The 24,843-nt window shown below is 41.3% G+C and overlaps 1 protein-coding gene across 1 annotated transcript in view; it reads right to left on the reverse strand.

Moving 5' to 3' along the window:
- SYNJ2 (synaptojanin 2) overlaps positions 1 to 23,523 on the reverse strand; it is a 101,856-nt gene extending 78,333 nt beyond the window's left edge. Inside the window, exons 1-2 of the mRNA XM_075267682.1 lie at positions 23,064 to 23,523; positions 170 to 256 (exon numbers count right to left, since the gene is read on the reverse strand). Coding sequence (XP_075123783.1) covers positions 170 to 256; positions 23,064 to 23,187 — 211 coding nt within the window. The 5' untranslated portion in view covers positions 23,188 to 23,523. The remainder of the gene's footprint in view (positions 1 to 169; positions 257 to 23,063) is intronic.
- Positions 23,524 to 24,843: the final 1,320 nt, after the last annotated feature.

Genomic DNA, 24,843 nt, shown 5'->3' on the forward strand with positions numbered 1-24,843 from the left:
TTTTATCTGTAACATTCCTACAATACAGCTGAGTCAAGGTGGCCACATGTAACTCTATACTAATACCTATGCAAGCTTAAGAAATATTAGTCTGGACACCAGCTGCTGGGAATAACCTTTACTAAAAGAACATTTTGCAACATGAAAGAGAAAGAGAAAAACAAGTTACCTGATTTCAGCTGAAGCACCCCGAGGCATCCATATGCTTCCTGCAGTCTCTCATATTGGCCTTTAATTATTTCCTTTTCTCCAGGTGCTTAAAGAAATAAAAAGAAAATTGCTGCTTATAATAATAGCAAAATATCCTTTGGTTATATAAGTTTTATGGTAAGGCTTTTATGGCAGTATATCACGGTTCATGAGATCATGAGTAGTCAGTACTTAAATACTACTCCTACTAATACTACTAATATTTATATAGGGTCATCTCTACGGCAGGACATAAATCAAAGAGCTACTAGGTGAAACCAATACACAAACTCACATACTACCGTATTAGAGACAAAAGCGCTTCTTATTTATTCTGGTTAACCATGGTTATAATGATAAAACACAAAGATACTCTGTAGCAGCCATCAGCAACTTTAAATTGTATATTGGCCATTGATATTTAGCTTGGTAATAGGTTCTGAAAGCTGACTGACTGGACATGGTAGTCCCTGGAATCACCAACCAGGCCATACACAACTGCAAAATCTGGAAGGCTCATACACAAAAGCACACGGAATAAAGCTATATTTTTAGTAATCATGGACACTCAATGGACTCCTGCTTCATTAAGTAAACAGCTGGGCGGGCAAACTCAACATCAAGAATCAAGCTCCATGGTTCTTACATACCATACATGGAACTGATGTATAGGTACTACAGACCCTCAATAGACTCTAAAAGCCCCTTTGCACAATGCAATGATCAGGCCTAAAACCCAATAACGGAGCCATCAAAATCTTTGATTATTAGGTGATCACATCATATATCTATCCTCAAAATCATGATTGTCCGCAGCATATATACATACATGTTGTAAGAAGGTAACAAGCAGGTTGCAGGAATCTTGCTATATCTCCCCCAGGTTTTTAACTTATGTGTGGTCCAGGGCGGGTCTCGAGTAGGCCTCAGCTCCAGGTGGGAGTCCTTGGCTCATTCATTACTGGCCCAGAAAAAGGCTGCAGATTCTGCACTCCAATGCAGATCCATGGAGTCTGTCCTGTAAATTGCCTCTGAAGATTTTGAATAAGTCAGTTTTTATTCATATGCGAATGAGCTTAGACCGTGCACCGGAAGTGTCTGTGTGCACGGTCTGCTCTGTGTGTGCACAGCAGAGACTGCTGTGCTGATGACTCGTCTCTGCTGTGCATACACATAGAGCAGACAGTGCACACAGACACTTCTGTCCATGGTCAGTGCACAGTCTAAGCTCATTAGCATATGAATAAAACTGACTTATTCAAAATCTACTGAGGCAATTTACATAATAAAGGTACATGTGAAATAGCCTTTCTAAAGGCTTTGCAAGGATGCGCTTATCTAAAAATGACTTTTCCCAATGATAGAGCCCCTTTAACATGTTTAGTTAGTTGCTCAGACGAGCAGGTTTTTATTATGTTTTTGCCTGGTCTGTATTTTATTTTGCTCATTTTGTGCCTGAAGTTTTTTTCTGGTTTTTTTCCCCCTAAATAAACCAGTTTGCTGCATATTTTGTATCCCTGTCTTGACTGTTTGGGTCCACACCACTGCTTCTACTGAGCTATATTCCCCACAATGTCTATACAGGGGAATGTGATGCCGACATTGTGAACTTTATGAAAATAAAAGATGCAATAACAATGACCTGCTGTATGTAAAAATGCAGGGGATGACAAAGTGAAGATCCAGAAGAACGTCTATTCCCAATTACTGCTGACTGAACCATGTAAAGGGTGTCATAACGCAACACACAAGCAGACACATGAAAAACAAGTATAAAAAAAAAAAAAAAAAAAACACTATCCTGGAGACTGCTAGAACAGTGGGCTTATCTGCGTCAGCTGGTAGTGGACCAACTGTACTATCAAACCATTTTGACTCTGTTAATTGGGTTTTTGTTGAATGGTGCCAGCGGAACCACCTCAGGATTAATGCTGGGAAGACCAAGGAGCTCCGATCCCGATGGAGATCCAAGGGACATGAATTGAAATAGTTAATACCTATAAGGACCTGGGTGTTCTCCTCAATAATAAACTGGACTGGACTGATCACCTGGAGGCGCTGGACAGAAAGGGCCACAGCAGGCTCTACCTGCTCAGGAGGCTGAGGGCCTTCAGAGTCCAGGGGCCACTTCTTAGGGCCTTTTTCAACTCTGTGGTTGCCTCAGCCATCTTTTTCGGTGTGGCCTGCTGGGGGAGCAGTATATCAACCAGAGACAGAAATAGACTTGACAGGCTGATCAGAAGGGCCGGCTCTGTCCTGGGGAGCCCCCTGGACCCAGTACAGGTGGTGGGTGAAGGATACTGTTTGTGGTGAGCTCCATGCGGGACAATAAATCCCACCCCATGTATGGGACCCTGATGGGACTTGGCAGCACTGTAAGTGACCGTCTGCTTCACCCCAAGTGTGAGGAGGAGCGTTATCGCAAGTCCTTCCTTCCAACCGCGGTCAGGCTGTATAATCTACTTTAGACCAAGCGAAGATCACTCTGCACAGAAAACTAAATGATTCTGAAGTCTTCCTTCCCTTCCTTAGCTGCTATGGACTCCTAGTATATCTTTCTCAGCATATATGTGTCTACTTCCATAATATATTACTGTGTATTATCCTATATCTGTATTACTATGCTGCTGTAACATGCTGAAATTTCCACACTGTGAGACTATTAAAGGATTATCTTATCTTATCACGGTTAAAATGGTTCAATGGTAATCCCTTTGACAATTTTAAAAAACAAAACAGGTAGAATGGTATATAAGAAACCGAGAATTACACAGTTTTTATAATAAAATACAATAAGTTTAATCAAAAATACTGAATTTCAATACTATTTTCTACTGTTTTTTGTAATTACAATAAGTTTAAGTCGTACCATCATTAGAATCCCCAAAATTTAACCCTCCTCTGTTCCAGCTCCCACATTACCCCACGATATGATGCCATTTCAGGCTAATTCTATAGGTCCAAGCTCCATCCACATGTTAGAGGACACGACTGGTGACAGCTCAAATTTTATGTTTGTGTAATGACAGTAACCTCTATTACAAAAGTGTCTGACTTCTGTATAAGCAATGCCGCCCCTGCTACCTTTTGTGTCACCCCCTCTACCTCATAGATTGTAAGCTCTTGCGAGCAGGGCCCTCAGTCCCATTGTGTGAAATGACTTTTCTTGTAATATATGTTTCTGTCTGTATTTGAACCCTACAAATTGTACAGTGCTGCGGAATATGTTGGCGCTATATAAATAAAATTTATTATTATTATTATTATTATGTTGTTATATTGTCTCTCTGGCATCTCACTCTACTGTTAAAAGATATAATGAAACCATGGTGCCAAAAGATCTTTTTATACATTGTAATGTGATCTTAAAGTGTCACGTTGAAAGATTAGGTTGAATTCTAAGAATGGCTATAAAATGTAGACAGTTGGAATTATTAAGCTTGCAAAAAAAACAAAGTGTAAAGGTAAACTATATAAAATATTTTGTTAAGGATAACTGCCTATTAATTTTGTCTACTATACAAGTAGATCAATTTACAATGAAGTGCATGGAGAAAGGAAGGGGAGAAAGATAAAGACAGACAGATTGTGGTTTACAAAGGTAAATAAGTACCCAGCCTTAGTCATGTGATCACGTCTTTGGCGTTTTGTTTACAGGCTCCCTGAAAGCTTCGAGGCATGCAAATGAATTATCACCGTGGCACATGACCTGTTTTTAGCCACGTTTTGCTTACCTACACAGTGACATTTCGTTTACAGGCCTCGTTGCTTATAGGGAGCCTATAAATAAAACATCACAGAAATGGCCTTGTGACCTAAAGGTAAATCAACTAGACTTCGCATAATTTTAATGTGATGTGTATTAGTGTTTGTTTGATTGATTTTTTATATTGAGGAATACTGTTACATGAGATCAATTTTTTTTCAACCCTTTAATTCTGAGGGTCTCCAGACCCCCTCCTCCACCCATCACTGCTGTCAGATTGTCATGCATATGCAGTACATCCTATCCTGCCCTATTCCCTCTATTGCGACACCTATTGAGAGTTAACTACTGTACACTGCAACATAATACCTACGGATATTTTTTCCATGTTTTGTCAACCTTACTAGTTGTATACATTAACTTGTCTCTGATCTAAAGCTACTTGCCCCTTCTAATGTTTCTCCGTGTGGATTTGCTCTTTTTAATGGCATATTCTTCCACTGTAACAGGATCATGCAACACAATTGCTTCCAAACAGGATATGAAGCCATTGCAAGAGCAGCCAAACATGCATTGCTTAATATTAGTTACATGGAATGAAATAGAAGTCACAGACTAAAGTATTATCGAGTATACGGCAGTTTATATGGGTAATAAACATTTACACAAACAAGTGATCTCTGAAATATGTTTCCGTACGCTGATATTAATGGTTAACCAAGTTACAGCATCTGATTGCACCTTACAGACGTCTCAGTGTTAAACAATGTATATTGTAATTAAATAAGATTAATGGTCACATGAGAGAATAAAATACATAGACGTTATATGACAGAAGAAAAGGCTGATCATATTAAACTGCTTATAAAATAACGCACATGCAAAATGCTGGAGTGAACACGTTTCAGAGTTTGCCAGTAAAGAGGCCCTGCTAATGCGTTTTATACAGCATATTCGTGTTAATGGTACCTACATAGAAATATATGCAGGGTTTTGCTGGGCAGTCTGTTCTATGACTGTTTAAGCCTTCATACATGTCCTTTTTCTGCTGCTGATAATCACACTGAGGCCACGACACATATTGCATTTGTCTCCGAGGCTGTGGGCATATACAATAAGGAACAGTCTTCCCCCTCCCCTATCCATTACGGATACTACTGGTTTCATTATATGTAATTCTCCCAGGAGTAACTGTACATTAGCAAACAAATACCTGGGAAAAGCCTCAGTGACCAAAATATAGGAGTTCCTGGAACACAGTTTGTTTTTATCAGACTTAAAATGAATGCATATCCATAAAAAGATTATATATCTCTGTATTCCTTCATTGTTCCTCAGAACAATTCCAGTGCAGTTGGGTCTTGTACATATCTTTCTGTAGCCCCCAACAATCCTGAGCAATCACTACATCTAGTTTTGGTGGCTGATAAGATATTTAGGTTCTGTGTCAGGCAGGAGCAGGCAAAGGGGCATGATTTAGAGTTCCAAACAGAGGCTCCTGACAGTACAGAACCTAACTAGCATAAGAGGCACCACAACTAACAGCACAGATTGCTCAAGAATGGTGGGAACTACAAAAAAATTCCAACTGTGCAGGAGTCAGTAGCACAGCACCTACTAAAGGATGAAACCACTGGAGTTGTTGAAGATACTGAAAAGTCCACATTAATCTTAGCCTGTAAGCTAAAAAAAAATGTCACCTAAGCACAACAACATTGCAGAAAAGACACTGGCTAATATACTGCACAAAAAGACAAGAAAAAGAAGGGTTAGATCTGGCTGGATGAAAATTCCAAGTTTTACTCCTATCACTGAGCTGAAAAGACAGCAGGTGCTGCCAGAACAATTCTTGAGTAGTTGCCTTTGCTGACCTAATTCTCAAGGAATGCCAATAAGTCAGAAAGAAACAGCAACTGAATAAGCACAATGTCCATTATGCAGTAAATTACTAGCTAGAAAGTCCTACGGCAATGATGGTAAAGTGCCCACTCCCTGTGTCCTAAACCAAAAATGTTAAAATATTTCATCACACCGCAACACTTTACAATACTATTTAAATATCAGTCAAAGCAGGATTACCTTACCAGGCTAGGTGAAAAAAAGAAAAACGGACGCAGTTAAATTTGGTATACATATAAATCCTGACAAACTCCAGGTATTATGGCCCATCAGCTTTGCACCATTCCTGCCATCCACTGGAATAGCGGACTACTGTAAAATAATGCTTTGTTTTCTGACTTTATTAGATGTGTTATCCGAATCTAAACCAATAGATCTGAAAATCGCATATGCATTTGGATTAGTCCAAATAAAAATGGCTAAGAATGTCAATATTACAGTGAAATGGAGATGGACTAACAGAGATAAATTGAGCACATTTATACACATGCCTTTATGTACGCACCCTGTCACCCGATCTGAAGACATCATAAGGTAAAAACCCTCTATTCACTGCTGTGTAGCTTCTGAATGTGCATTATATTCTTTTTAAAGAAAATTGGTGTAGATCATCCTCAGTGATAAATGGATGGAACCAGGGTCTCTTATAGCTTTCCAGTGCTCAAGAGGTGATGCATTAAGTAAAGTCACTAAGACCCAGAAGCTAGGCGGGCAATATTTCCAGACAATTTTTGACTTGTGAAATGTGACCATCTCGGATGCAATACAGTTTATCTCAGATACAGAATCCACAGAACGTTTTATACATTGACCTGGGCTATGGATTTGGAGTTGAGGCTAGAGCCGGCAAAAAAAATATCTTATAATATATATATGTGTGTGTATATATATATATATATATATATATATATATATATATATATATATATATATATATATATATATATATATATATATATTATTCAGCTTCAAGATCAAATGACTAATTATATTACATAATTTAATAAATATTGTATAATTTATTAGATGTGTAACTTGTTGCAAGTTTAAAGGAATCCTATAATTTAAACTGAATTTTTTTCTGCTTGTCATGTTGGAATAGCCTTAAGAAAGGCTATTCTTCTCCTACCTTTAGATGTCTTCTCCAGGCCACAGTTCGGTATATAATCCGGTTTTCGTTGGTATGCAAATGAGTTCCCCAATGCTGCGAGAGAACTCTCTAGCACCGCCACCATCTTCTTCAGGAATGGGTCTTCTTCCGGGGGTTGGCTTCAAACTTCTAGGCCTTGGGCAAAGCCGAGTGCACATGCTCGCCAGCCACAAAAAAATGGCTGCTTACGCAGTAAAGTTATGACCGCCCGTGCTGGAAGAAGATGCAAAGAAGACCCCGTTCCTGAAGACGATGGGGGCAGAGCTGCAGAGTTCTCTCGCATTAGTGACCGCCCACGGTGCTGTTTGAGCGCTGGGTCCCACCCCCAGTGCTGTGAGAGAACTCATTTGCATACCGGCGAAAACCAGGATTTCTACGCAACGGCGGTGCGGAGAAGAGATCTAAAGGTAGGAGACAAATAGCCTTTCTTAAGGCTATTCCTATGCGATAAGCAGAAAAAATTCTGTTTAAATGATAGGATCCGTTTAACCCTATAGAGACACAGCTCAAAAGTGACTTGAGGACCAGGCCTCTTTTTTCAAAACTGACATGTGTCACTTTAAATGGCAATAACTTTGAGACGCTTTAACTTACACAAGTGATTCTGAGATTGTTTTTTCGTAACACATTGTACTTCATGTCAGTAGTAAATTTTTGTCAATATGTTTTGTCTTTCATTATGAAAAAATAGGAAATTTGGTGAAAATTTTGAAAAAAATGCAGTTTTCAAACTTTGAAATTGCAAGCCTTTCAAATAGAAATCCATACTACCCAAATTTTTTCATAAATATAATTAACCATGTCTCTGATTTATGTAGCAATCAAATTTTAATCACCCTTTCATTTTTTTCAGATATTATAAGGCTTACAAGTCAAGCAGTAATTTTCCAAATTTTCAAGAAAATTTCCAAAACACATTTTTCAAGGGACCAGTTTAGTTCTGAAGGGTACTTGAAAGGCCTCTCTAATAAAACCCCCCGAAAATCACTCCATTCTAAAAACTGCACTCTTGAAAGAATCCAAAACAGCAGTTAGAAAGTTTCTTAACCCTTTCAGCATTTCACAACAATTACAACAAAATGGAGGTCAAATTTACATTTTTCAATTTCTGTCACTAATATATTCATTTAGCCCTAGAATTTACACATTTACTAAGGGTTAAAGGAGAAACTGCACCCCACATTTTGTTACACAATTTCTCCCGAACACGATAATACCCCATATGTGCTGGTACCCTAATGTACGGGCACACGATCGCTCTCAGAACGGATGGAGCGCTAATTGGATTTTGTAGGCCAGATTTTGCTACAATACTTTTCAGGCGCCATGTCCCGTTTGCAAAGCCCCCAAGGTGCCAAAACAGTGGAAACCCCCAAAATGTCACCCCATTTTGGAAACTAGACCCCTCAAGGAATTTATCAAGGGGTATAGTGAGCCCTTGGACCCTACAGGTGTTTCACAGATTTTTTTTACCATTGAGATGTGAAAATGAAAAATTACTTTTTTTTTATAATAAAATGTCAATGTAGCCCCAAATTTTTCATCTTCACAAGGGGTTAAAGGAAAAATTGCACCCCACATTTTGTTACAAAATTTCTCCCGAACACGACAATACCCAATATGTGCTGGTACCCTAATGTACGGGCACACTGTCGCTCTCAGAGCGGATGGAGCGCTAATTGGATTTCGTAGGCCAGATTTTGGAACAATACTTTTCAGGCACCATGTCCCGTTTGCAGAGCTCCCAAGGTGCCAAAACAGTGGAAACCCCCAAATGTGACCCCATTTTGGAAACTATACCCCTCAAAGAATTTACTAAGGGGTATAGTGAGCACTTTGACCCTACAGGAGTGTAACAGAATTGGCCCAACAAAAGGAAAAGTGACATTTTTTGCTATAAAATGTTGCTTTAACCCCAAATTTTGCATTTCCACAAGGGGTTAAAAGAGAAAATGCACCCCACAAATTGTCAAGCATTTTCTCCCAACTACAGAAATGCCCCTTATGTGGATGTAAAGTGATGTATGGGCATGCTGTGAGGTCCAGAGCTGAAGGATCGCTATTGGGATTTTAGAGGGCAAATTTAGCTGAAATCTGTTTCAGGCACCATGTTGCATTTGGAGAGCCCCTGAAGTGCTAGAACAGTGGAACCCCCCTCCCCAAATGACCCCATTTTGAAAACTAGACCCCTCAAGGAATTTATCAAGGAGTTTAGTGAGCACTTGGACCCTACAGGTGTTTCACAGATTTTTTTTTACCATTGAGATGTGAAAATGAAAAATTACTTTTTTCCAATAAATCGTCCATTTAGCGCCATATTTTTAATTTTTACAAGTAGTTAGAGAATTAAAAGCCCCCCAGTTTGTCACACAATGTCTCCTGAACACGGCAATACCCCATATGTGGCCATAATCTGCTGTATGGGAACATGGCGGGGCTCAGAATGGAAAGAGGGCTATTTGGCTTTTGAGGGCAGTTTTCTGGTGCCATGTCGCATTTGCAGAGCCCCTAAAGTACCAATACAATGGAAACCCCTCAAAAGTGACCCCATTTTAGAAACTACACCTGTCAAGGAATGAATAAAGGCGTATTATCATTTTGAGCCTAAAAATGCTTCCCAAAAATTAATGTACAAAATGAAAATTTTAATTTTTAAAGAAATCTGCCATTTCGGTGCCCAATACGTTGCACCCACTTCGTGTTGTCAGAGACCTGCACTCCTAAAACTATTAAGTGGGCCATCCTGAGGGGCAAAAAATTATATATGTAGGTATAAACTGCTGCTTGGGCACATAGCAGGGCTCAGAAGGGAAGGAGCACTGCGCTTTTTAGCTTTTGGGGTACAGATTTAGAGGGACTTTCTGGGTGCCATGATGTTTTTGCAGAGCCCTGGAGGTGCCAGTGAACTGGAATTCCCCAAGAAGTGACCCCATTCTGTAAGGGCAATTTTAGGGTCTCTGCAAAAGTGTCATGGCATCCAAAAAAAAAACAAACAAATCGTCTAAGTCTGTGCTACAAAAACCCAATAACCCTTCTTCCCTTCTGTGTCTGGCTGTGCCCTAATATCAATTTATACCCACATATGACATTACGTGCATTATCCGGGGTACACCAGTATCATACATGTGTCATATATGTGGCATAAAATGCAGTTTGGGCACACAGCAGGGCGCAGAAGGGAAGGAGCGCGATGCGGCTTTTGGAGCGCAGATTCAGATGTTTGGTATCTGGACGCCATGTCATGTTTGTAGAGCCTGTAGGGTACCAGAAAAGTGGATTCCCCAAAGGTGTGACCCCAGTTTGAAAACTGCACCCCTCAAAGAATTTATCAGGGGGTGTAGTGAGTATTAGTATCCCGGACGTGACTGCACAGCGGATGCCGAAGAGGGAATATACAAGCAGTGCGGAGGACATTGCAAACACCGAATTTCCTACTAGGTCCCAGTAGCTCCTATAATTGGGGGAGTCACTCTGGGGGTCACTTTGGGGTCACTTCTGGTATATTTTCCCTCGTAAGCTCTAAATCTGGGGTGTCCCCTGATATTCGCTCGCACAGCTTATATATTCCCTTCCTGACGCCGCCAGTTGTATTCTAATGATTTGGCGATTTTTGCGGGTTTTTATTCTTGCATTACTAGATGCTATATTTTCTTTACTTTTCTGGTGACGCAGCCATATAAGGGCTTGTTGTTTGCGGGATGAGATGTATTTTGTAATGACACCATTTTTGGGTGCCTACAACTTACTGAATACATTTTATTAACTCTTTTTTTGCTGGATTTAAATTAAAAAAAATCAATTCCGGTATTGCGTTTTACCTTGTAAATTTTTCGCCATGCAGCGTACAGTATAAGTAACATATTATCTTTATTCTGTGGGTCGGTACGGTTACGGCGATACCTCATTTATATTTTTTTTTATGCGTAACTAATTCTGCAGAACAAAAACACATTTGGAGACATAAATCAATGTTTTTTGCATCGCCATCTTCTGAGAGGCGTAACATTTTTATTTTTTGGTTGACAGTGTTGGTTGGGGGCTTATTTTTTGCGGGACAATGTGTGCTTTTTATTGGTACTGTTGTGAGGTGCATTTGACTTTTTGATCACTTTTTATAGCACATTCTGTAAGGTGAGATGGCGAAAAATCACTACTTCCGGCGGGTTTTTTCCGTTTTTTTTTTTCCGTCATTCACCGTGTACATTAAATATTGTTTCAGTTTTATTGTACAGATTGTTACGGACACGGCGATACCAAATATGTATTGTTTTTATTAATTTTTAGTTTTGTTTTTTTTTATAATTCATTTTCTATAGAAAAAAAGGGTTTTTGGGGCTTAACTATTAATTGTTTCAAAACACTTTTTTTTTTTTTTCCACTTTTTTTTTTTTTTTTTTTTTTTTTAACTTTTTCATGTGTTTTTCATGAGTGAAGCTTGCATCACTGATCCTGTTTACAGAGTGAGTCACAGGCTTCAGTAAGAGCCTGCACGTTATCACTCTGTAAACAGGAAGTGAAGCTCGGCTCGTGCAGACAGACGGGACAACTTATCTTCAGGAGATCCCGCACAGGATAAGAAAGGTAAGTGGGACTCAGGACTGCCAGGGGTGACTAATCAGACCCCTGGCTACATGGTAGGGATACCAGCACCCCCCGATCTCGCAGCGGGGGGTGCCGGGGATCCCTACAAGATCGGGCAACCCGTTGTTTGCCGTGATCATGTTTGATCACGGCAATCAACGGGTTAAAACCCAAAATCAGCACTCCTGTCTGATGGAGGGGGATGGAGCAGGATGTTAGGTGTCAGATACAACTAACACCTGCTCCAAGAACACCCGCACTGCGCTGCGGGGATTGTTTACATCCATGTGGTACTATTACCACATCGGTCGTGAAGCACTAGACATCCATGTGGTAATAGTACCACATGGGTCGGGAAGGGGTTAATAGGACTGTAATTATCATCAGCTATTACTATCATGCTGTCAGCCATTTATTTATAGAGCACCATTAATTCCATAATGCTGTATATTTCAGGCATTATATACAATAAAACAAGTACACTACTAACAGTGACCCACTGGTACAGTGGGATAAAGGGCCCTATTTGCAAGGGCCTATAATCTATGAGGAGTTGAAGTGTTGGAAAAATAGAGTTTAGCCTACTGACTCCACAGCCTTAGTAATGATATGACCTGAGCAAGGATCACAAGCCATTTAGTTTTAGCCATTTGCTTTCTTAGAAACTTACATATTATGCAGTAGCATACTTGGTCTAAAAGTGGTGAATATACAACAGGTAGAGGCAGGAAGGTTCTTCTTTCATACAGGACCATAAAAAGCTTATTAAAATGAGCGAAAAGTGGTCGGAAGAACAGGAGATGAACCAAACAGTTACCGAACGTCAAGGAAGTTATTGGCCTCCTTTGTGAAAATAATACATTTTCCATGCAGTCCTGACAATAGGCAAGTGGATAGGTGATTGGCTATCAATATACCCTGCAGTTATAATGAATATAGACTCCAATTATCACTAATAAGGCACCGTACACATCACATTCTAATCATTTGGATACAAATGTTTGGTTTGGGGTGTTTTTTTTTTTTATATTGTCAGAAACTAAAGCGTAGTCTGCCATTCTTGGGTTTCACAAAAAAAAGCAAACCTGACAATCTCTAGATAACTATGTAAAAGAATCACCTTCCCTTTGCATCTATATTTAGCAAACCCATTATTTGGATCTGCTAAACAGATGATCACATTGTAACCATTAGCTACATAGTACTCTTGGTTATGCAATACTTATGCCACAATTTCTCTCTATATAAAATTCTCACAAACGTTCACTTGCAGTTTTTTTGAGCAAAATCTGAGACATTTTCTGTAACTATATCTCCCAATGAGGCATACTTGAGAATAAGTGTGGGGGGGGGGGGCTTGTAAAATTGAATTCAGCTTCAAAAACAAGACAAGACAGAAGGAAAGGCAGAAGAAGAAACAGAAGAAAATTGGATTTCTTTCTTTCCGACATACCCACTGAATTGCAATATCTATTTCTCAAAATGCTTCTGCCATCACTACTCCTTTCTCAGCCCGTTTCTCCTTTACTTAGTGGGCTACACACTTGTTTCTATATTTATCAGTCAATAAAACAAGCTTGTGAAGTGCAATTTAGGGTATGTTGGAATCAGAAAAAAAAAGTCACTAGCTCAGACTCCAAAATATAATACTTATCTTTCCTGATATGAAATATTGCTATTGTATAATTAGTTTGCTGCATATTTACTTTCAGCATAATTCACTCACAAGCTTTTATTAAATAGGAGGAGGTTTATTTCTTTGGACTGACTATAGTTTATTAAAGAGAAATGCCTGTTTCGTCACTCACCTCATGCTACCACTGATCGAATATGTACAATCGCCATTTATAGAGAAGAGGAGGGGGAATAAGCAGAGACACATCTGCATAATGGTGCCAATTTTCTTTCACACCAGCTGGGTTATCAGGAATTACTATCCATCCTTCTTATATATTATGTTCCCTTCACCTTCACTATTGGATTTATGAAAAAAAACCAGACACAAGTACACTTACACTTCATAGGCCAAGGCGCCATGTAGCAAAACGCAGCAAAAAAAAAAAAAAAATGCTGCAGAAAAACCCATGGCTGAAATGCATCATGTTTTTTTTTCCACCGCAATTTTGCAGTGTTTTTTGTTGCAGACTTTCTGCCCTTATTATACCTATACGGAAAACGCCAGCTTTTACGCAGGTATAATTGACATACTGTGAAGCCAAGATAAACAAAACAGCAATTCTAGTATTGATCACTTAAATTTTATGGATTTTATTACTTTAAAAAAAAATATTTTGTTACTTTTTATTAAAAAATGTATTATACACTTTGTCATTTCACTAGGGAACTTTGTCATTCCATTAGGGAACCATGCACTTATGCGTATGGTTATCTAAATGTCCACATAGGGCTCAGGTTTAGTTATTGTACCCCCATTTATTTAGAAGTTCTCTAATGACTGTTAGACAGCAAACGTGGTACCTATATTTCAAACAAATAAGGGTGAGTATCCCTAAAAAGGACGCAGTAAAAGCTCATAAACTTTATTAAACACAAAAAATAATAAATCCCAACTAAGGAACAAAAATACTCCCCAGACGGAGACTATTCATTCATTGATATCACCGTGAACCTGGATCATTGGAAACCTAGTACAGTGTTCACACCCTTTTTGGTTGACAAAGATAATGTCTCCCCTCATTAGTTATAACCCCTAGAAAACCCAGACGATTCGCCCTAAGACCAGGATATGTGGAAAAGTGAGTGGATTATGTCATGTCAAGCAAATTCTCAACAAGGTATGACTGCCTGGTAAGCATTACCACCATTTACTCTAGTGCGTAACTAACAAATGATAAAAACTAACAGCAACACTAAGGACATTGAGATTCAACTGGAAAATGGGCCATAAAGTTGAAAAAAAATAAAATAAATTTGTAAGTTTTTAGCAAAATTGCCTAGCCCTACTTATCCAGTTTATTTGTATATACTGTATACAGTCACGGCCAAAATTTTTGAGAATGACACAAATCTTATATTTTCACATGATCTGCTGCCCTCTGGTTTTTATGTGTGTTTGTCAAATGTTTTTATCACATACAGAAATATAATTGCAATCATATTATGAGTAACAAAAGTTTATATTGACAGTTAGAATGAGTTAATGCAGCAAGTCAATATTTGCAGTGTTGACCCTTCTTCTTGAGGACCTCTGCAATTCTCCCTGGCATGCTCTCAATCAACTTCTGGACCAAATCCTGACTGACAGCAGTCCATTCTTGCACAATCAATGCTTGCATTTTGTCAGAATTTGTAGGTTTTTGTTTGTCCACCCGTCTCTTGATGATTGACCACAAGTTCTCAATGGGATTAAGATCTGGGGAGTTTCCAGGCCATGGACCCAAAATCTCTCTGTTTTGTTCCCTGAGCCATTTAGTTATCACCTTTGCTTTATGGCAAGGTGCTCCATCATGCTGGAAAAGGCATTGTTGATCGCCAAACTGCTCTTGGACGGTTGGGAGAAGTTGATCTTGGAGGACATTCTGGTACCATTCTTTATTCATGGCTGTGTTTTTAGGCAAGACTGTGAGAGAGCCGATTCCCTTGGCTGAGAAGCAACCCCACACATGAATGGTTTCAGGATGCTTTACAGTTGGCATGAGACAAGACTGGTGGTAGCGCTCACCTCGTCTTCTCCGAATAAGCTGTTTTCCAGATGTCCCAAACAATCGAAAAGGGGATTCATCAGAGAATGACTTTACCCCAGTCCTCAGCAGTCCACTCCCTGTACCTTTTGCAGAATATCAGTCTGTCCCTGATCTTTTTTCTGGAGAGAAGTGGCTTCTTTGCTGCCCTCCTGGAGACCAGGCCTTGCTCCAAGAGTCTCCGCCTCACAGTGCGTGCAGATGCACTCACACCTGCCTGCTGCCATTCCTCAGCAAGTTCTGCACTGCTGGTAGCCCGATCCCGCAGATGAAACACTTTTAAGAGACGGTCCTGGCGCTTGCTGGTCTTTCTTGGGCGCCCTGGAGCCTTTTTGCCAACAATGGAACCTCTCTCCTTGAAGTTCTTGATGATGCGATAGATTCTTGACTGAGGTGCAATCTTTCTAGCTGCGATACTCTTCCCTGTTAGGCCATTTTTGTGCAGTGCAATGATGACTGCACGTGTTTCTTTAGAGATAACCATGGTTAACAGAAGAGAAACAATGATGCCAAGCACCAGCCTCCTTTTAAAGTGTTCAGTGGTGTCCTTCTTACTTAATCATGACAGATTGATCTCCATCCCTGTCCTCATCAACACCCACACCTGTGTTAATGGAGCAATCACTGAAATGATGTTAGCTGGTCCTTTTAAGGCAGGGCTGCAATGATGTTGAAATGTGTTTTGGGGGATAAAGTTCATTTTCTAGGCAAATATTGACTTTGTAAGAAATTGCTGTTAAGCTGATCACTCTTTATAACATTCTGGAGTATATGCAAATTGCCATTAGAACAACTGAAGCAGTAGACTTTGTAAAAATTAATATTTGTATCATTCTGAGATAACATCTAGGTGCAGAATCAGGCCAACCAGAATCATATCTTCCCTGGGCCCCATTTTCTCAATCACACTGCATGAGCCCCAATAATCTTGCCAAGCCTTGCTGCTGCCTGAGGTCTGCTGATGTATGGGCTACGTATGGGCCCTAGGTCCAGCAATGCCTACGTCTGCAGAGAATGAGTGTTTATATCATTTATACTGTGATTCTGTCTTATAATTTGGTATAGCTGATAAACAGCATGTTTCGCACATTTTAAGAAAAATACGGTATATTCTTCATTCGTTCTGTAGAGACACTGACTATGCTTCTTTACTGTTTTTTTTTTTCATACGACCACAATTATTTCGCCACGACAGGAATTGTGAATGGCAGAAGGTGCCAAAGAGAACAGATTTTCTGCTCCATCTACTGATTAAAAGCTACAGAACAAGCTACACTTTAGCCTACATGTGGGTTCAGCAAGAAAAGGGCTTCAAAGAAATGTGTTATTCTTTGTCCACCTGTCACATGAGAGATTAAGCAGCTGCTGGAAATCTGTTTACCTAGCGCATAATAGCACAAGTCTTCTCTGCTTTCTCTCTTATAATTGGGACCATGAAAAAATTCCTCCTGGCAGTTTTTAAGGTCTTCCATAGATATGCATTTCAATTTATTAGCAGAAAAAAGTTTTACTGTAACAAGTTATGTATTGTAGAGACCAAGTTATCAGTCCTAGCATTATCAGAATATGTGGAATTACAATAGAATGTATGCAAAAAAGAAAAAAAAAAATATTTTTTTTTATTTCTTAGGGTGAATATTGTGGGAATGGCTTGTGACCTGTGCAAGAGTCACAAATGCATGTCAATAGCATACCCCCAATACTCTTCTACAGAAGTTAAGCCGGGCTCACATGTTTTTGTTTTTTTTTTACCGGATTTTGACGTGGAGGCCGCCTCAGAATCTGGTCCAAAAAATGGCTAGCTGTGACTGGATGCCGATGCAGTGCATAAACTGCACCGGCACCCAGTAGCGGCATTCTACTCCGGATTAGGCCCATATGAATGGGCCTAGTTGGGAGGGAGGTGTTGCGCCGTGGACTCTGTGGTGGATTCCGCTTCAAGAAAGATCATGTCGCTTCTTTTTTTCCACGAGTGGGAACAAACCGCTCGCAGAAGAAGGAACCCATTGAATTCAATGGGAGGCGGTTTTTTGAGCCGGATTTTCACGTGGATTCCGCGTCAAAATCCTGACCAAAAAAATCCAGTGTGAACCCGGCTTTAAAAGTTCCTTATGTCCATTTGGCAGCAGTAAAACAAATCTCTGAAGTCATTGTTCACAGCTCAAGCAAGAGTACAGAATAGATTACTTAACAGAAGTGGAAATTAAAAAATGGGTGGGAAAGAAAAAAAAAAAAAAAAAGCACATTCAGTATATAAATGACAACCCCATTGTGACCCCCCTAAACTGTCCAAGTTGAATACATTGCACACATCCATTACCTCCATTCCATATACATTCCTTCTCATTCTTGTCTTTGGATTCCTATTCTAATAATCATTAAGAGTCTCAGTAATCTTATAACCTACCTTGTGGTTGAAGACATGGATTGTGTTCACAGCAGGTTAGCAACCATAAACTCATCTGTGGCTAATCCACTGCAATCTACAATAGCGTTAAGGAAAATTAGACTTCTATAGATCTCACCCATATGCTGTGACTTAGGCTGGAGCTACACTGCGACTGTTTGTAGCACTACCGATACATTTTAGCTCTTTAGTGACAGCCGAAGAATTCACGATTGAGCATAAGCAATGCATTCAACTGGACTGCAGCTCGTTTTCTGCAATGGATAGAGGAGATTAATGAAATCTCATTTGCTCTGCTGGTGCTGTAAACGGCAGAGGTTTTTCTATTGCACTTCCACGGCATCCAAAAATGTCCACAGTGTGGGCCTTAATCTAAAAGTCACATTGCAAAGTAACTTGTGCTGCAGTAAACTAGCAGGATATTACATGTTGATGCAGTTTCCAGAGAACCACAGCAAGAAGCGCCCCAATCTCAGGCTTCTGGATTAGCAGATTTCACGAAAACACACCTTGATGGAAATTCTGCAATGTTCTCATCCAATGGCCCCAGTCTTATAAGGAATCTATGAGCACATAAGGGCTCCACTGTTACAAACAACTATGTTAGGATAAATTTACATCTGTGTTCGGGTTTCCGATCGGGGGTCTGCTTGGGGAATCAGCATAAAAAAAGCGGTTACCTTAGAAAACAGATGGGACCCAATAGACTATAATGGGGTCCGTGTGATTTCCGCTTGGTTTCTGCACGAAAAATGCAACGGAATCCCTGAACGCAGATGGGAACCGGGTCTTACCCCCTCCCCCTCAGCTGATGATTGACAGATTTCTGCCTATGCACATTAATAGAGAGAAAGCTGTCAAACAGCAGTGGGTGGGTGAGAGGGGTCAATAACTCACAAAACCGCTATACCCTTCTGCACATTACAATGCACTGCAGCCTCCCAGCATTTTCATATGATGTGCTGCAACAAATAAAATGTAAGTATAGACAAGCTTTCCATTCTTTAACAGATCTTTTCAGCCCGTTTAAAACAACTATAAACTGCTTGCCTTCCTTACAAGTGTGAAACACGTCTCCTACCTTTCATATTACTATGACCAAGGACTTCACTGGGAATACAATGTAATATGCAAGCTGCTAAGTAAACAGTCCTGTGAAATGTGGTACACCATTAATACACATTACATACTGCATTACAAACAAAGGCTTGCTGCAATAATAACTACAGCCCAATGAGAATTCCCTATTATTTGTTGTAATAATATTCTCACAAGCAATGAATGTGTCTTCACTGGCACAGTATTTTGTTACCATTTCCTACAACTGTTACATTATCCAGATAATAATGTGGCTCTATATAAATGACAGTGAGACCTTGCAGCCGTGGCCCTGGGAGATAACAGATGTAGTTGTCCTTACCATAGGCCAAATAATACACTGACTATTAGCAACAAAACATTCTTTAATGACAAACAAAGTAACAATGTAATGCTTGCAAACATCTCATAAACAAGTATCCTTTCCTAAGACTAGGTTCACACCTGCGCTTTGTCAATCTATTCTCCATTCTGCTTTAAAAATGCAGAGAGAAAAGTCCTTCAAGCAGCACTTTTCGCTCAACGTTTTTTTGCCCCTGCAGGCCCCATAATAGTCTATTTTCTCTAGCCCTCGCTGTTACCCAGCAATTGATGCTGTTAGTTGTGGTGCCTGATGTACTATTTAGGCTCTGTACCGTCAGAAGGGCGGTGTCAGGCAGGAGCAGACAAGGGTGCGATTCTGAGCTTTGACACTACTTGCCTCTGATTGGAGCTCTGAATCACAACCCCACCTGAAACTGATATTACAGAGCTTAAATAGCATATAAGACCAAAACTGACTGCACTTTTTACTCAGGAATGGTGGGGGTTAGAGAGAACATTTCCAACTGTGCGGAAATTAGTGGAGTGGCCCCAATTAACAGATGTTAAGAACTTAAATTGGTGGAGTTGGTGAAAAGTCCTCTGAGTAAAATCCTTAAGCATAGTGTCTTAAGCAACTGTCATCTGACAAAGTTCCTACAGGTAATAGTGCTGATGGCGGTCAGGAATAATGCAGGGGCAGTTAATCTCTTACCCTCTCTCTGATACACATTGGTTGCACTTAAGAAGATGGCAAGGAGGGGTGTGATCCATAAGGGCCCCTTCACACGGAGTTTACGCTCCATGTATTCTGTACATTTTACACGTGTAAAAATATACGTGTAAAATGTAGTTAGCCATTGAGTTCAATGGCATGTTCGTATAACGCGCGTCTTATTGTGCGCGCGCAGACGCGCGTTATACGAAAAAGCCATTGAACTCAATGGCTAACTACATTTTACACGTGTATTTTTACACGTGTAAAATGTACAGAATACACGGAGCGTAAACTCCGTATGAAGGGGCCCTAAGGCCACGTTCACACAGAGTTTTTTGGTCAGGAGTTTGGTCAGGAATCTGACAAATTCCTTCTCCAAAAAATGCCTCACCATACAGTCCTATGGTGATTATGACCATGAAGTCTTCCTTCTTTCTCTTCTGTTCCTTAGCTGCCATGGACTCCTAGTATATCTTCTCTTCTCAGCATATGTGTGCCTATGTCTGTAATATATTACTGTATATTATCCTATATCTGTATTACTATGCTGCTGTAACATGCTGAAATTTCCCCACTGTGGGACTATTAAAGGATTATCTTATCTTATCTTTTAGGAGGAGGAATTTGATTCAGTTTCCTGACCACATTCCTGACCAAAAAAAACTCAGTGTGAACTTAGCCTTAAGACCAACCATAAAACAGTAGCTATGCAGGGCCATACCATGGGGCGTGTAATACAATACCCAAATGCCCTAAGACAGACTTGGAAACATAATATAATACACAACATGGCAGGCAGTTTTTAAAGTAACATGCATGATACAATCTGGAACAATTAAGGTGCCTAACCTGAGTAATGTGCAACCTACCAGGCTTCTCCCTAACAAATCACAGTTTCCACCTACTTACAGGGACTGTTATGATAACAGACTCCCTATGAGCACATACAGTGCTTATTATAAGAGTTAGAGTGGGTAGAGGTGGTGAAAGCTCCTATATAATGAGCAGCCCTATATATTGCTGTTATTTATGTTTACGTATCACTACCAAAAAACAAAACAAAAATTACACGTACAATTTTTATACTAGCAGTGCTGACAAAGTACACCAATCTTATAGTAGGAGTGCCATAGAGAGGCTTGGATTATTGTATATAATTGCACCTAAGAGAGAAATGATCAGGTACAGACAGCCAGACCATGTATTAAGTCCCTTATATAGCAGCATATCAGACAGACTTGGAGTGTATGTGTCAACTTGACTTTATATGGCTAATTTCCATAAAATATTCAGTAGAATGATAAACAAACTGCACGGGTCCTCAGTTACAGCCCGGAATTCTTGTTCAGAACAGTATTCAGGTCCTTGCAGACAGCTGAGTGTGATTCTCATGTGGGGCTGAGCCATCCAAGTGCATTCCATTACGTATCCACGTCTGAGAAGGCTTCTTATCCATTCTGTTCCGATGAGACAAAGCTGTATCGGACGTTCTCTATGATCATCCATGTCATCAGAACAGAATTGATAATCAGAAGTCCCCACAGATGTGAATGCAAAACAGAATACACTCTGATAACACTTTGATGTCACTCTGAGTGTCACTCCATAGCCACATCATAAGAACACACAGTCCTATGCATGCATGTAAGTACGTATGTAAGTGACTGCCCCAGAATCAGTGGAGCAGCAGATACGGAAGAATGAAAAGAGTTGGTTGAGGTGATAAAAGGTCTTCTATAAATTGGTTTTCCCACCAAATGAAGTTATTCTCTATCCATAGGATTTGATATAACTTACAGAACAGCAGGCATCTAACTGGTCAGTCCCCCATTGATCAGGAGAACGGGGGAATTTCATCTCACGTTCTGAATGAAGCAGTGGTCAGGCCTTCATTCCAATGGGAGTGCCAGGGTAGCCATGCGCCGTAATTCGGTATTTCCACCACCACTTCATTCAGAGCAGGGGACAAAAAATCCCTGTTCTCCCGATCAGTAGAGGTCAATGTAGTTGGACCACCAGTGATCTGAAAGTTATCCTCATCCTTTAAGGAGAATGTGTCCTAGGTATAACGTGACTAGAACTTACCTTATTTTCTCCTTGCATTTGTTTAAACTGGACCCCTGGGTTCCAACTCCATCCACCAGGTCACGCTGCCTCTTCCCTTCTCCACATGCGGTTAGTCACCTGTGTCCTATAGGGCCAGCTTTACTGTAGTCCGCAAGCCCCCATAGCACTCACTACCTGTGAACATGGGAGTGGAGGCGAAATGACCCTGGGGGATGGGGGTTGGATCCAACCCAAAACCCTGTGTCCAGTTTAAACAAATGCAAATTTGACACCCCTTTAGCCCCATTACTTACTCAGGACCCCTTTAATAGGGCTGCAGTCATAGTAGTGTACACCCCCTGACACCCCATTACTTCCTGAGGACCCCTTTAATAGGGCTGCAGTCATAGCAGTGTACACCCCCTGACACCCCTCTACTTCCTGAGGACCCCTTTAATAGGGCTGCAGTCACAGCAGTGTACACCCCCTGACACCCCTTTACTTACTGAGGACCCCTTTAATAGGGCTGCAGTCATAGCAGTGTACACCCCCTGACACCCCTCTACTTCCTGAGGACCCCTTTAATAGGGCTGCAGTCACAGCAGTGTACACCCCGACACCCCTCTACTTACTCAGGACCCCTTTAATAGGGCAGCAGTCACAGCAGTGTACACCCCCTGACACCCCATTGCTTACTGAGGACCCCTTTAATAGGGCAGCAGTCACAGCAGTGTACACCCCCTGACACCCCTCTACTTACTCAGGACCCCTTTAATAGGGCTGCAGGCACAGCAGTGTACACCCCCTGACACCCCATTGCTTACTGAGGACCCCTTTAATAGGGCTGCAGTCATAGCAGTGTACACCCCGACACCCCATTGCTTACTGAGGACCCCTTTAATAGGGCAGCAGTCACAGCAGTGTACACCCCCTGACACCCCATTGCTTACTGAGGACCCCTTTAATAGGGCTGCAGTCATAGCAGTGTACACCCCCTGACACCCCATTGCTTACTGAGGACCCCTTTAATAGGGCAGCAGTCACAGCAGTGTACACCCCCTGACACCCCATTGCTTACTGAGGACCCCTTTAATAGGGCAGCAGTCACAGCAGTGTACACCCCCTGACACCCCATTGCTTACTGAGGACCCCTTTAATAGGGCTGCAGTCACAGCAGTGTACACCCCCTGACACCCCATTACTTCCTGAGGACCCCTTTAATAGGGCTGCAGGCACAGCAGTACACCCCCTGACACCCCATTACTTACTCAGGGTGGCGATAGTTCCCGACTCGAAGAGCAGACAGTCCTCCCTATGGCGGGACTCCAGCAGGGCGCTGTAACAAGCCGGATCCGGCTTCACATGAAGCTTCAGCCCCTTACTCAGAGCCATGGCAGCGGGAGGAGACCACCGGTCACCGCAGAGGACCCTCCATGTCTCCTACAAGAGCCTCGCCCGGAGCTCCCGCATCACCTATAGCGTCCTCGGCATCCCATGTACGGACTGTAGGGATCCTGGCAAACTTTACAGCCCCGTGAGCCCTCGGACACACTGCAGCCGCTCCGAGTACAGATGACAGCCCCGGACCTCACATGTATCCCCCGCAGCAGGTCACATAAACACGTCGCCTTGTCCCACTTTATCTCCCGTCCTGTCCCACTCCAGACATCTCCGCAGAGATCACTTGTCCCGAGCCCGGAGGGAGTTTACTTTCTCATTCCCCTCAGTCCTGACTCCTCCTTGCAGGCAGGGGCGGCTGCAGCGCTCTGGCTCCCTCTGCTGGATCATTAGCAGAATGCACGTTGCTATGAAGCGCCTATAGTGGGCGCTACAAGAGACATCTGCTGATAGGAATGTGCTCTACATTATTTATTAGCATTTGTTAGGGAATGGCTGTGTGTGTTTTTGAGGATATAGCAATAATTATAATATGTCAATATTTTTGATCAATGTGAAAATTACATTTTAATTTGAGATGAGCGAACACCGTTTGATCGAATACATATTCGATCAAATATCAGGCCGTTCAAGATATTCGATTCCAATCACTACACAGCGTGGGGCCCAAAAATTTAAAATTTTTTGGACTACATGGTGTGTAGTGAATAGGATCATTTTTAAAATCCATCTACAAATGATCAGAAATCCGATTTTAAAAACGATCCTGAAATTTGAAGATCGGCTCAACCCTAAGTGCTGGCCGATGTAGCAGTGTAGCAGTGTCCGATGTAGCAGTACGATGCAGCAGAGCCGAGTGTGTAGCAGGTTCAGCTGAACCTGCTGCACACTCAGCTCTGCTGCATCGGACTGCTACATCGGACACTGCTACATTGGCCAGCACTGCTACATCAGAGAGCATATGCTATAGCATTCAGCCAATCAACGCTGGTTCTGCCAGTGGAGGCGGAGTCTAAGAGTGGTCCACAGCAGTCTCCATTCTGGTCCGATCTTAGACTCCGCCTCCTCACAGACCAGCCTCCAGCAGAATAAGCGTTGATTGGCCAAATGCCATACATCCTATGAGAAAAAGTCAGCTCCCGCATATCGCAAGCAGGGATCCCGACATAATACAATGACTTGGGCATGTTAGATGCCCCCAGACATGCTTCCCCTGCTGTCCCAGTTGCTTTCCAGGGTGTTGCCATCATTTCCTGGGGTGTCATAGTGGACTTGGTGACTCTCCTGAGTCGAATGGTGGGATCCCCTGAAACAAAGCATTTTTCCCCATAGACTATAATGGGGTTCCATATTCGTTCGAATAGTCGAATATTGAGCGGCTATTCGAAACGAATATCGAACATTTTACTGTTCGATCATCTCTAATTTTAATCATATATCCCATGTATAGCCCCTCCATCGCTTATTTCAAATGATGTATTTGGAACTACAATAAAATGAATGGTGTGGGATTGCAGGTCTTGTTTATGCAGCATTCACTATGCAGAAATGCCCATCTAGCTATATATACTGTGGATCAGTACAATCCCAGCAATACCCCAAAGAGCGGGCCACAGACAAAAAACATTGCCGAAAAGACTGGCTAAAAGG

Source organism: Leptodactylus fuscus, chromosome 3 (genome assembly GCF_031893055.1).
Source record: "Leptodactylus fuscus isolate aLepFus1 chromosome 3, aLepFus1.hap2, whole genome shotgun sequence".
Lineage (NCBI taxonomy): Eukaryota > Metazoa > Chordata > Amphibia > Anura > Leptodactylidae > Leptodactylus > Leptodactylus fuscus.